The 13,123-nt window shown below is 37.7% G+C and overlaps 1 protein-coding gene across 3 annotated transcripts in view; it reads left to right on the top strand.

The window, feature by feature from the left end:
* CFAP43 (cilia and flagella associated protein 43) overlaps nucleotides 1-13,123 on the top strand; it is a 128,265-nt gene that overhangs the window by 58,962 nt on the left and 56,180 nt on the right. For all 3 annotated transcript variants that reach the window (XM_084995350.1, XM_013983708.3, XM_021072818.2), the window contains 3 exons: nucleotides 4,502-4,582; nucleotides 9,463-9,611; nucleotides 11,572-11,675. In XM_084995350.1, the coding sequence (XP_084851476.1) occupies nucleotides 4,502-4,582; nucleotides 9,463-9,611; nucleotides 11,572-11,675 (334 nt within the window). The remainder of the gene's footprint in view (nucleotides 1-4,501; nucleotides 4,583-9,462; nucleotides 9,612-11,571; nucleotides 11,676-13,123) is intronic.

Raw genomic sequence — 13,123 nt, 5'->3', positions numbered from 1 at the left:
TCATTGCTAATGAGTTGTCAAATCTTTTTAAACTATTAGTATTTACCTCTTTCAGAGTGATACAGCCTCATCTAGAGATGAAAATGAAAGAGTTGCCATGCGCAAAATCTATATTCAGTCCACTTAGAAAAAAAACCCACCCTCTACCTTTAGAAAAGAAAGTTTTTTTATGGTGCTTAACTATTTACCTTTTGTTGATCTCAAGAATATATTTCACTTTTCATGTGATTCATCAAAAGTCCATTGAGATTTGGGGGATTCTAGAAAATTAAAAAAATACATAGACTCTGGAATAGGTAGTGCTTAAGGTTTCTTCTGATCTTGAGGTTTTGGTTGTGTTATTTTTCTGCCAGATGTTCTCTGATAAGAATTACATCTATTCATAGGGTTGTTTTAACTCAATAAAATGGTCCAAACAAGGTTTTCATGTTTAGGATTTAAATACTTGATTCACATTTTTTGTTTGTTTGTTTCTTTGCTTTTTAGGGATGCACCAGAGGCATATGGAGGTTCCCAGGCTAGGGGTCAAATTGTAACTGTAGCTGCCAGCCTACAACACAGCCACAGCAATTCAGATCTGATCCACATATGCAACCTACACCACAGCTCATGGCAACACCGGATCCTTAACCCACTGAGTGAGGCCAAGGATCAAACCTACAACCTCATGGTTACTAGTTGAACTCATTTCCATTGAGGCACAATGGAAACTCCCTTGATTCACATTTTTTTTTTAAGTAATTTTTTTAATTTTTTTTTTTTTTGTCTTTTTGCCATTTCTTTTCTTTTTCTTTTTCTTTTTTTTTTTTTTTTTGTCTTTTGTTGTTGTCGCTATTTCTTGGGCCGCTCCTGTGGCATATGGAGGTTCCCAGGCTAGGGGTCGAATCGGAGCTGTAGCCACCGGCCTACGCCAGAGCCACAGCAACTCGGGATCCGAGCCGCGTCTGCAACCTACACCACAGCTCGTGGCAACGCCGGACCCTTAACCCACTGAGCAAGGGCAGGGACCGAACCCGCAACCTCATGGTTCCTAGTCGGATTCGTTAACCACTGCGCCACGACGGGACCTCCTGATTCACATTTTTATGTTACCCACTCTCTAGTATTCAGGAAACAGAATTTAAATTGTTATCACATTGCAGTTGCTTTCAACTACTTTCAGTCTCGATCCTGTGAAAGAGTAAAAATTATCTGTCAAAATGAACAATATGAACCTTTGGTTTCCAGTCCAGGGTGTAAAGAGCCTTGCAATAAGAAAAAAAAGCTGAATGAATTTAAAATTAACTGTTCCTCTTAGACTTATCATAGTATTTAGGTAATAGGGAAAACTATTGTCCCCAAATTATAGATAGATACAAAGAATCATGGCTTACTGGAGCAGAAGTCCAGAAGTAGAAACCACCACTGGAGCCAGTACCAGGGAGATTACAATGAAAAAATCTGCATATTTCAGACCGAAAACAAGGACACCAGGGGAAATTTTAGCTTCTGGTACATTCAGCTACAGCAAACAGTAACCATAATCTAACTCCTAGCCAGATAAACATAAAACTTCGATCTATAGCTTATGTAATTCAGATCCTTTTACCCAGTATATCATGTCCAGCTTTTAATGAAAATTTCAAGGTATACTAAAAGACTAAAACAACAGTTGAGACAGAGCAAGCATGAGACTCAGATATGGCAGAAGTGCTGTAATTATCAAGCCAGAAATTTAAGACAACTATAATTAATATACTAAGGGCTCTTATGGAAACAGTGGATAATATGCAAGAATGACGGGTTACAACATAAACAAAACAAAAGTGACACCACATTTGCAGAGATATGGAAATTCTAAGAGAGAAAAAAAAGAAATATTAGAAATCAAAAACACTGTAACAGAAATGAATAATGCCTTTGGTGGGCTCATCAGTAGACTGAATATGGCAAAGGAAAGAACCAATAAGTGTGAAGAAATATCAATAGAAACTTCCAACACTGAAATGTAAAGTGAAAAAAGAATGAAAATAAAAGACCAGAATATCCAAGAACATGGGGCAATTACAAAAGGTATAACATACACATAACAGGAATACCAGAAGAAGAAGCAAGAGAGGAAGGAACAGAGAAAATATTTGAAATAATAATGGTTGAGAATTTTTCAAAATGACACTAACTGCAGACCTAGAAACTCAGAGAACAGTAATAGGATAAATTTTCAAAAAAAATCTACACCCAAGCTTATCATATTCAAACTAGAGAAAAACAAAGACAGAGTGAAATTTTTGAAAAAAACCCCAAGGGAAAAAAACTTACCTTTGAAGGAACTAGGGTAAGAATTACATTGATCTTCTCTTCAAAAATCAAGTAAGCAGGAGTAGAGTGAATTACCTAAAGTGTTGAAAGAAAAAAAACACCAACCTAGAATTCTATATTCAGCAAAATTATCCTTCAAAAGTGAAGGAAAAATACTTTCTCAGACAAATAAAAATTAAGGGAATTTGTCACTAGCAGAACTACCTTGAGAGAAATGTTAAAAGAAGTTGTTCAGAGAGACATCACTAGCAGGCAGAAGATCAAAATCATAGGTGAATTTAATAATAACCATTAATTGGGTCTAGTTGACATCTATAGACTACCTCATCAAATGATAGCATAATAGACATTCTTCTCAATCTTGCATGAATTGTTCACCACAATAGATCACAGTCTTGGTCATAAAATATACCTTCACCATTTTAAAGAAATATAAATTATACACAGTGTGTTCTCAGGCTGCATGGAATTAAATTAGAAGTATCAGAAAGATCACTGGAAAACCCCTAAAATAATTGGAAAGTAAACACTTTTAATAACAAATTAGTCAAAGAAGTCTCAAGAGTAATTAAAAAGTTTGAACTAAATATCGAGTAATGTGATTTTGCAGTGAATGTAGTGCTTAGAGGAAATTTACAGCATTTGATACATATATCAGAAATGAAGAATGTTTAAAATCAATAACCTAACCTATCACTTTAGGAAATAGAAAAAATAAATCCAAAGTAAGCAGAAGAAAAGAAATAATAAAAATGAGAGTAGAATGCAATGAAACTAAAAGTAGGAAATCAGTAGAGAAAATCTAAGAAACCAAAAGCTGGTTCTTCAAAAAGATCAATAAAATTGATAAACCTATAGCAGTGTTAAAGAAAAAGAAAGAGAGAGAGCGAGAGAAGATACAAATTACTAATATCAGAAATGAAAGGGGGCTGTCCAGTCTTTTGGCGTAGACCACAATGGAAGATAATATGAGAAAAAGAATGTATATATATATATATGTATGACTGGGTCACTGTGCTATACAGCCGAAATTGACACAACACTGTAAATCAACTATACTCTAATAAAACTAAAAAAAAAAAAAGTCAAAGAGAGATCATCACTACTGGCCCCATGGACATTAAGAGGATAATAAAACAATACAGTCATCTTTCAGTATCCGAGGGGTTTAGTTATAGGACCCCTTGTGGAACCAAAATCCTCAAATAGTAGGTCCTTTATATAGAATGGCATAGTACAGTCAGCCCTCTATACCTGCAGATGCAGAACCTGCAGATATAGAAGGCCAACTGTATTATGAACAACTCTAGGCCCAAAAATATGATAACCAATTCGCATTTGAAAGATACAAATGGATACAAATGGAAATGGACCAATTCTTTGAAAGATACCATCTACCAAAATTCAGGTAAGGAGAAATGGATAATATGAATAAGTCCTATATCTATTAAAGAAAATGAATCAATAATTAATAATAAAGTTATAAAACCTCTCAAAAAACTACAAATAGAGGGGAACTTCAAGTTGATAAAGAACATCCATAAAAAAACCTATAGGAGTTTCCACCATGGCTCAGCGGTTAACAAACCCAAATGAGCACGTGGGTTTGATCCATGGCCTTGCTCAGTGGGTTAAGGATCTGGTGTTGCTTTTAGCTGTGGTGTAGGTCGCAGTTGTAGCTTGGATCCTGCTGGCTATGGCATAGGCTGTCAGCTGTAGCTTCGATTAGACCCCTAGCCTGGGAACCTCCATATGCCATGGGTGCAGCCCTGAAAAGACAAAAAGACAAAAACAAACAAAAAACCTACAGCTTACAGGGTATTTAATAATAATAACTCCTATTAAAAGCAAAGCCTATTAATTTTTAAAAATACCAATTATAGCTTTCTATTCTAGGCTTATTCACTAGGCAACAACCTCACTGAATTTCCAATTAACTTTTACTTCCAATTTTGTTACACAGAAAAAAAATTTATTTCACTTTTCTAATCCTATCTAGTTATTATGTGTTACTTAAATTGTATTAAAGATAATCATTAATCTTTGTTCAAATAAGAACTATTGATATTGAGGTTATAAAAGTAATTATAGTCCACATAAGATGAAATTTTATACTAAAATCATCAGAGTGATTGACATACTAGAAAGATATGCTCCCGTAGCAGAGTCTTTTTTTCCATTTGAGTTTTTCTTTCTTTTACAGACCCTCACAGCTTCAGGGGAAGTTTGTATTTGGGATATAGAAGATGGTTTGTGTGCCAGCAGGATTTATCTGAAAATCCCAGTAAGTATGCCTTATAAATGAATGTTTTAAAAAATTGAATTCTAATCTAACTTTCTTATATTCATGTGTCAATAATCTGTGGAAATACTCATTACAGATGCCTTATTGCATTTTTACCTTATATATTTAGAGTAATTCTTGTGTATAAAGTATATTCCTCAGCCCAGAGGGTGGAACATAAGGTACCATATTGGTGTATAGGAAAAAACAATTTTTTCCATGGTGGCCGTTGTTTCTGAAACCCTAGTGGTTTGTATCTCATTTGTGCTGTAAGTTTGTTGTGGATTGACAGGATCTCTGCTCCACATGGTCTCTCAGGAACAAGGTTGATGGAGGCTCCTCAGTGTCACGGTATGGGGAGAGTGCTAGAGAGTCTTGAATTAGCAATTAAGTGCTTTTACTCAAAAAATAAAACATTCCCTTGGCCATAACTAGATAAATGGTCCCATCTGACCTCTAGGGGATTAGTTAGGAAAGAAAGAAAATTGCCACTCTGATCAGCCAAAAATTAAAAAGTAGGGGTTAAATATAATAGCTTAATCAACTATAAAGTATAGAACTTATCTGGCCTCAGCTGTGGCTTGATCCAACAACTCAAATTATATTACCAAGAATCTTGTTTTTCTCTCTGTCTGTATACTGTGTCTTTTTTTTTTTTTTTTTTTTTGTCTTTTGTTGTTGTTGTTGTTGCTATTTCTTGGGCTGCTCCCGCGGCATATGGAGGTTCCCAGGCTAGGGGTTAAATCGGAGCTGTAGCCACCAGCCTACGCCAGAGCCACAGCAACTCGGGATCCGAGCCTCGTCTGCAACCTACACCACAGCTCATGGCAATGCCGGATCGTTAACCCACTGAGCAAGGGCAGGGACCGAACCCGCAACCTCATGGTTCCTAGTCGGATTCGTTAACCACTGCGCCACGACGGGAACTCCTGTATACTGTGTCTTTAGTTTTGTCTTAGGCTTCATTTAGTGGCATGCAAATGCTACAGGTGTCAACCTCACATCAGATCATCAGGGAAGAAAGCTTCCAACAGTGGAAGGAAGAAGAGAAAAGAAATTTCTCCTGGGAGTTCCTGTTGTGGCTCAGTGATAACACACATGACTAGAATCCATGAGAATGCAAGTTCAATCCCTGGGGGATTAAGGATCCAGTGTTGGCACAAGCTGCAGTGTAAGCCACAAATGCAACTTGGATCTGGCATTGCTGTGGCTGTGGCGTAGGCCAGCAGCTGCAGTTCCTACTCGACCCCTAGCCTGGAAACGTCCAGATGCCATGGGTGTGGCCCTAAAAAGACCAAAAAAAAAAAAAAATTTCTCCTTTTCTCAGAAGGCTTAGTAAATATCTCTTTATGTTTTAAAAATATTCTTGAACTAATCACTATGGATAGGAGAATGAGAAATGCTAATTGGTTTAAAAATCAGCCCTGGAAATTGGAGCCAGATCTTTTACATTCAACCCTGAAAATAGAGGAAGGATGGTTTCTCAATGGATACTCAAGAAATTTTCCAGAAGAAATGTATATGAATATTGGATGTCCCACCACAACTGCTCATCTAAACCTCTCCCTAACCTACTACAACATGATACCATTCTTTCTACCATGTTCACAGTGCATTTTACATAAAATAATAATTAAAAAATATAAAAAGACCAAGAAACAATGGTAATGTTATTTTTTTCTTTTTTCTTTTTTTTTTTTGTGTGTGTGTGTTTTTGTTTTTTTAGGGCCACACCCATGGCATATGGAGGTTCCCAGGCTAGGGGTCGAATCAGAGCTGTAGCCACCGGCCTTCACCACAACCATAGCAACGCAGGATCCGAAGTGCGTCTGTGACCTACACCATCGCTCACGGCAACACTGGATCCTCAACCCACTGAGCGAGGCCAGGGATTGAACCCGCAACCTCATGGTTCCTAGTCAGATTCATTTCTGCTTTGCTGCTTTGCTATTTTTTATTAAATTATCGTTTTCCATCTCACACAGTTCTGGATAAGATATGGATCTTGGGAGTAGGTAAAGTTACAGTTCTTCTCCATTATAAGTGAAAATCTCAATTATAAAACAAGATGAAACACCATTCTATATGTAAGAGGATAATAAGATATGAAAGATATATAATTTAATGAGATAACCAAACTCATCCTAAAAAGTAAAGATAAAAATTCTTACCTAAAAGAATATGTGTAACCCCCATACTCTGTGTGACAAAGATTATTATGTATTCATTTCTGTTAGAATTTCTAAAACTAGAAGAGTTCTTAAAGCTCATCTGATCACACCTCCTTTTCCAGATGAGAAACATATATATGTTATCAACCTACCCAAGGCTCTATATAATCAGGACTTATTTTGCACTTCATGGCTAAGGAGGATTATAGGTACCAAAAAGGCCCTCTTTCTGCTTCAGATATCTTCCCTTCGCTTGACCAGAGGGAAGACATTTGGACAACTGTCACAGTTAATTAGACAACCCTTCACTGAGCTCCAAACAAGACATTGTACACTTCTGTGGTTCTGCCCATGTGGGAGAGAGTTTGGTTTTTCCTTACTAGAGGGTTCTGCTGCCCAGTGGGGAATTGATAAGTGGATTGTCCCAGAGTGCTGAGGCCAGATCTCTCAGCCTGTGCCCAGGACTCTGTTTCCCATGAACATTTTAGGCAGTGGTCCTCAGAGAATCCTGCCTACCATCTTGATGGAAGGATCCTGAACACTAGTGCTTCCCTTGATGGTACCTGATAGGGTACATAATGCCCCTCCAAATATGACTCTACATTTTTAGCTTAGCCCACTATTACCCTAGAATGGAGGATAATTTCAATTTATTTTAAGGAAACGCACATACACACACACACACACTGAGAGCTCCCATTAAGTCTTTCAGTTAAAAAAACAGGAATTTTGGTGTTCCCACTGTGGTGCAGTGGGATCAGTGGCATCTCTGGAGCTCTGGGATGCAGGTTAGATCCCTGGCCTGACACAGTGGGTGAAGGATCCAGTGTTGCCACAGTAAACCAAGCCTTACCACTTTGGAGGCAGGACACCTGAGTTGTCCTCTGAGCTAGGTTACTGGCTACTGGATCCTGGCACAAATCGCTATGTTTTTCTTGGCCTCTATTTTCTAGTCTAAAAAATGATGCTCTCTTAAGATCTTTTCTAGTTCTAATGTTTCATTACTTTATTCAAAGCAACCTACAAAGTGTAATTATATTGCCAGTCCTTTTGAGGCATTCTCAACAGGGTTCCTCCTCTCTGGTGCTGCTCATGCCAATAGAGCAAGGTCAAGCTGGGTTCAGAAGCAAAGGAAAGTTTTATTCTTTGATCAAAGAATGGAGAGGGCAAGCCTCTTCTCTAGAGCACATGCTCGCCTGACAGTGGATGGGCTGGGCTGCCTTATAGGGTTCTCCCTAGCCTAGCAGGGTGGGGCAGAGTTCTCACACAATGATTGCAGCTTCTGTGGACCTGCCTAAAGCCATCTTGAATTGGGGTGTCCTGTGCAGCGCTTCTCCATGTGGCCACCAAGCCGAGGTGTCCTAGCCGTTTTACTCTAGGAACTCTGGTCTGAAATGCCCAGTTCGAGGCCTCTGCACACTGTACCCTATGGGCAGGTGAAACTAGACTAAGCACAAAGAAGAGGTTATACCTTACCTTATCACCTGGATTCCACCTTATGTTTCCTGGGGACTTCAGTGGACTTTGTTGGTGACACCTATAGAGGAATGAATCTGATTCCTTAAGTATCATGACAACACATTTATTCTCTCAGACATCATCTTCCGTAAATGACTGTGAGATAAGCAGGAATCTGTGATGACTTTCTTTGGTGGCATGCTACATGGTTCAGTGATATAGTTATTTTCTTAAGTCTTCCTCGGTCATACCAGCGTCCCAAGATCTACCATTATCCAGCAGAGGAATGCTGATTTTAAAAATTACTAACATTCTATAAAAATATCTAAAAGATGCTCAGAATGTATTTTAAATTTATTTTATTTTTTCATTATTATTGGGTGTAATCATTTTACAATCATTTAGGGATAAAAATGAAATCATGGTTTAAAGTTCAAGAAATATCCTTGTATTTTTATCATTCTAGTTTTAGCATAAAAGATTCTGATATGCAGATTCCTGTAACTTCTTATGTAGTTGATTATCTCAAAAATGTTGAGTGTATACTTTTTAATGCCACATGACACTTGCCACTCTTCTTATTCTGCAGGCTTTTCAAATAAACTGTAGAATTCTTATGTGTAGAGAATAGGTTTCATTTTCTGGTGCAGTAAAGTTGAGCACCTGAGGGCTTATTTTATTTTATTTGTTTATATTGAAGTATAGTTGATTTAAAATATTGTGTTATTTTCAAGTGTACGATTCAATATTTTTGTATATTATAATCCATTAAGGTTATTACAAGATAGTGGGTATAATTCCCTATGCTAGGGAGTTCCTTTCGTGGCTCAGTGTTTAATGAACTCGACTAGAGTTCGATCCCTGGCCTCGCTCAGTGGGTTAAGGATCCAGCATTGCCGTGAGCTGTGGTGTAGGTTGAAGATACAGTTTGGATCCCATGTTGTTGTGTCTGTGGTGTAGGCTGGCAGCTGTAGCTCCGATTTGACCCCTAGCCTGAGAACTTCCACATGCCTTGGCTGCAGCCAAAAAAAAAAAATAATAATAAATAAATAAATAAATAAAAATTCCATATGCTGTACAGTCTACCCTTGTCCATTGTTGCTTATCTGTTTTATATGTATAGTTTGTATCTCTTAACCCCACCCCTAACACTACTAACCTGCCCCTCCCCCCTTCTCTTTCCCCTTTGGAAACCACAAGTTTGTCTTCTATATCTGTGAATGTGTTTCTGCTTTGCACTTATTTAAACAGGCAACAGTTCTGGCTTGCTCTCCCTCCTCCCTCTCTGCGGCCGTGGGGACCAAGGATGGTTTTGTCCACTTCCTTGATGTCCGGAATGTGGAATCCCCTCAGGCAGTTCACAAGGCCTTTCTCTCTGAATCTCCAGTGCAGCACCTCCTGTAAGTACTGCCTGCTTCTGGCAGCCAACTTTGTCCAGCCTGTCTTGAGAATTCTAGTGAAGCCCTGATTTCTTTTTTTCTTTTTTTTCTATTTTAGGGCCATACCAGCAGCATATGGAGGTGCCCAGGCTAGGGGTCTAATTGGAGCTGTAGCTGCCGGCCTATGCCAGAGCCACAGCAATGCCAGACCTGAACCTCGTCTGCAACTTACACCACAGCTCATGGCAACACCAGATCCTTAACCCACTGAGGGAGGCCAGGGATCAAACCTTCAACCTCATTGTTCCTAGTCAGATTTGTTTCCGCTGCACCATGACAGATACTCCCCTGATTTCTTTTAAGTTTTATCTGTGTTGTTTTGAAAGTTAGTGTATTGACTCAGATCAACATTCAAGAAGTATAGAGGAGTGTATAGTATAGTTTCCCACCCTTGTCCCCAAATACCCAGTTCTCCTTCCTGGAGGAGGCAGCTGTTTACCAATTTCTCATATCTTCTTCTGGAGATATTTATCCACAAACAAGCAAGAGGATAAGTACTTTTAATTACATGAATAATTATCAAGTACTTAGCATGTGCCAGGAACTTCTGCTGTATTAACTTCATGAGATAGATATTCTTATTGTCTCCATTTTACAGATAAAGAAGATGATGCACAAAGAATTTAAATAATTAATATCACACACATGATAAATGGCAAATGTTAGCATTTGAACCCAGGTAGTTGGGCTCCTGAGTCATTGCCTTCGCTCTTAAAGGGCAGCAAACCACATGGTTCTGCACCTTGATTTTTTTCACTTAATGGTATATCTTTGAGAAAATCTTCTATCAACACATGGAGACCTTCCTCATTCTTTTTTTTTTTTTACAGCCCCAAAGTATTCCATTATATGACTATATCATAATTTTTAAAAGATGGTATATTGGGAATTCCCTGATGGCTCACCGAGTTAAGGATCTGACATTGTCACTGCTGTGGCTCAGATCCTGCTGTGGGGCACAGGTTCAGTCCTTGGGAACTTCTGCCTGCCACAGATGTGGCCAAAAAAAAAAAAAAAACAAACAAAAAAAAGAAGTATATTGACAGACATTTAGATGACTTCAAATTTTTTGAGGCAGTGCTTATAAGAAGATAGAATAGAGACAGTGGATTTGGACTTACTATTATTACTTCTTTTGTTAATGTATCATAATAGTAAGTATTAATAAGAAATGACATTTATGCCCTGCTTTACAGAATGAGGTGCTATCACACATTGCAGCTTATTTAGTGTGACACTTGCTGCACATCTGGAAGATTGTCCCTATTTCACAAGTGAGATAAACTAGGTTCAGAGCAGTTAAGAGAAGGATTTGCCCAAGATTACTCAGCTAGTGTCTGGAGGAGCTGTGTTTCTACTCTCTGTGTTGTTCTTACAAGCTCTGCTGCCTCCAGCTCAGTGGGGAAGGATCTGTAATCTCTTTCCATTTACATTCTGCTCCTCTGTACCATATTTTTTGGTGCTTCTCCTCTCTCAGATTTTTCTTTCATACCCTAATTTGCATTTCCCACTGTTTTCTAATTTGATGAAGGTATAGACATTTCACTACATTCTTCCTGCCAGGACTGGTACTGAAGGTATTCAGTGTTCCACTCATCACTAAATTGAGAATTGCTTATTTCCACTTGCAGTATCAAGAAAGCTCTGCTGTCGTATTTCATTCACTTGTGACGAAATAGTTGCCCAGCTTTAGTAAATCTTCTTGACTGGGTACTTGTAAATTGCAATTGGGAAACAGAATTAGCCTAGAAGGTAATGATTACATTTATATATAATCACCTCCCTTTTTATAATATTAAAAATCACAATCTATAAAAATAATAGTTTTGAATATATCTCCATGGTGTCATTCAATAAATTTGTTTACCATCTTATTAGTAAAATAAGTAGAATCTGATAATCAGATTTTTTTCTTTTCTAGGTATGACCAGAGAGGAATGTATCTATTAGTTGGAACATCAGAAGGATATATCTTTGTTATCAATGCCAAACCCTCAAGCTTATTTCAGATTCTTGGATTCATAGGTACTACACAGAATGCTTATTAACTTAAAATATTGGTCACTTTATTCTAAAGAATTTAAAGTTGTGAAAGTGGGACTATAGTGAAACAATTATTTGTAGCATGTTTTCTAAAACAGAAACATTTAAATCACTGTTCAAAGTTACTTAGGAGAATTCCCACATCGTATTTAGAGGTTTTAATATGTCTACTTGGTACATAGTTGATGTTAAATAAATCTTCTTGAATCAGTTAATGAATTAATGAAATGGCTAAATGTTTCTAATGTTGCTACAAAGGGAAAATGAGTTAGTTTATCCCTGAAATATTTTTAAAATAGTATTTGATCTCTGTTCAAAATTAAGATATATGAAGAAAGTTTTGAATCATGCATCTTTAAAGTTTCCTTTTTAAACAAAATGATATCCAGCTTTTTTCGGTAATATGCATCAAAATGCCCAGGTAAACCTCATATCTGGTAAGCAAAGTAGCATTTAGGTAATGAATGATAAGAACTGATACTTTTCTCTCTCTGTCTTTACATACCAAATACGTTAAGTATATTTTTCCACAAAATGTATTTTAAAATCCATGTATTGATTTTTAAAAATTGAGTGCCTACCAGATATAAAGTGCTGAACGTAGGCCCTGTGGGAGCAGGGAAAGGTCAAGGAGACAGGGTAGTGGAGGAGGAGGAATAGCAGAGTGCCATGGAGGCTCAGGGCCAGGTGTGAGGAAAGGAGCAGAGGTGAAAAGTGTGCTCAGAGGACTGGGGGCGAATTTTCCAATGATGTAAATAGTGGAGGATGGGGCTAGTTAATATTCTAACTTTCGATAAGTCTGAACAAAGGCAGTTAGAATGGTAAGAAGTCTGGCGTAACAGGTAAATAGAAGAGTTTATTAGATGCTGATCATGGTGACAAAATCTGAAAGAAGGTAGAGCTGCTTGAACATCATTCCAAGGAGTCTGGACTTTGTTCTGTAGTTAATGACACATCATCAGATATTTTCAAGATGGGGCTGGTGTGATTCGACTTGGTTTTTTAGAGGACAACTCTAGAATCACTGTGAAGGCTGGAGCAGAAAGGCAAAAGAATGGAATAAAAAATATGGTTAGGAAGCTATTATAATAACTCAGGAAAGATATGATATTAATCATAATAATATCCAACATTTATTGAGGGATTCCTTACCATGTGGTAGTGTTCTAGGTATTTGGCATGTGTTAATTCATTTAATTCTTACAGACAATTTTTTATGAGATAGAGACTACTGTTATGCCCAATTTAAAGATAAGGCAATTGAGGCACAGTGAGGTTAAGATTTGCTCAAAGCCATGTAGGTGGTTAGTGCTGGAGCCAGGACTCAAACTCAGGAATATTGGCTTCAGGGCTTGTGCTATTATCCATAGTGTACAAGCCCATGCAGCAGTCACAGAGAGAGAAAGGAGGGGACAGCTAAGAGTGATGGG

The sequence above is a fragment of the Sus scrofa genome, chromosome 14, assembly GCF_054392235.1.
Source record: "Sus scrofa isolate SSC_HxYL_T2T_F1_AM1 chromosome 14, Sscrofa_HxYL_maternal_Yorkshire_Landrace_v2.0, whole genome shotgun sequence".
Lineage (NCBI taxonomy): Eukaryota > Metazoa > Chordata > Mammalia > Artiodactyla > Suidae > Sus > Sus scrofa.
The sequence above is the reverse complement of the archived record's forward strand: the minus strand, read 5'-3'. Positions and strand labels throughout refer to the sequence as shown.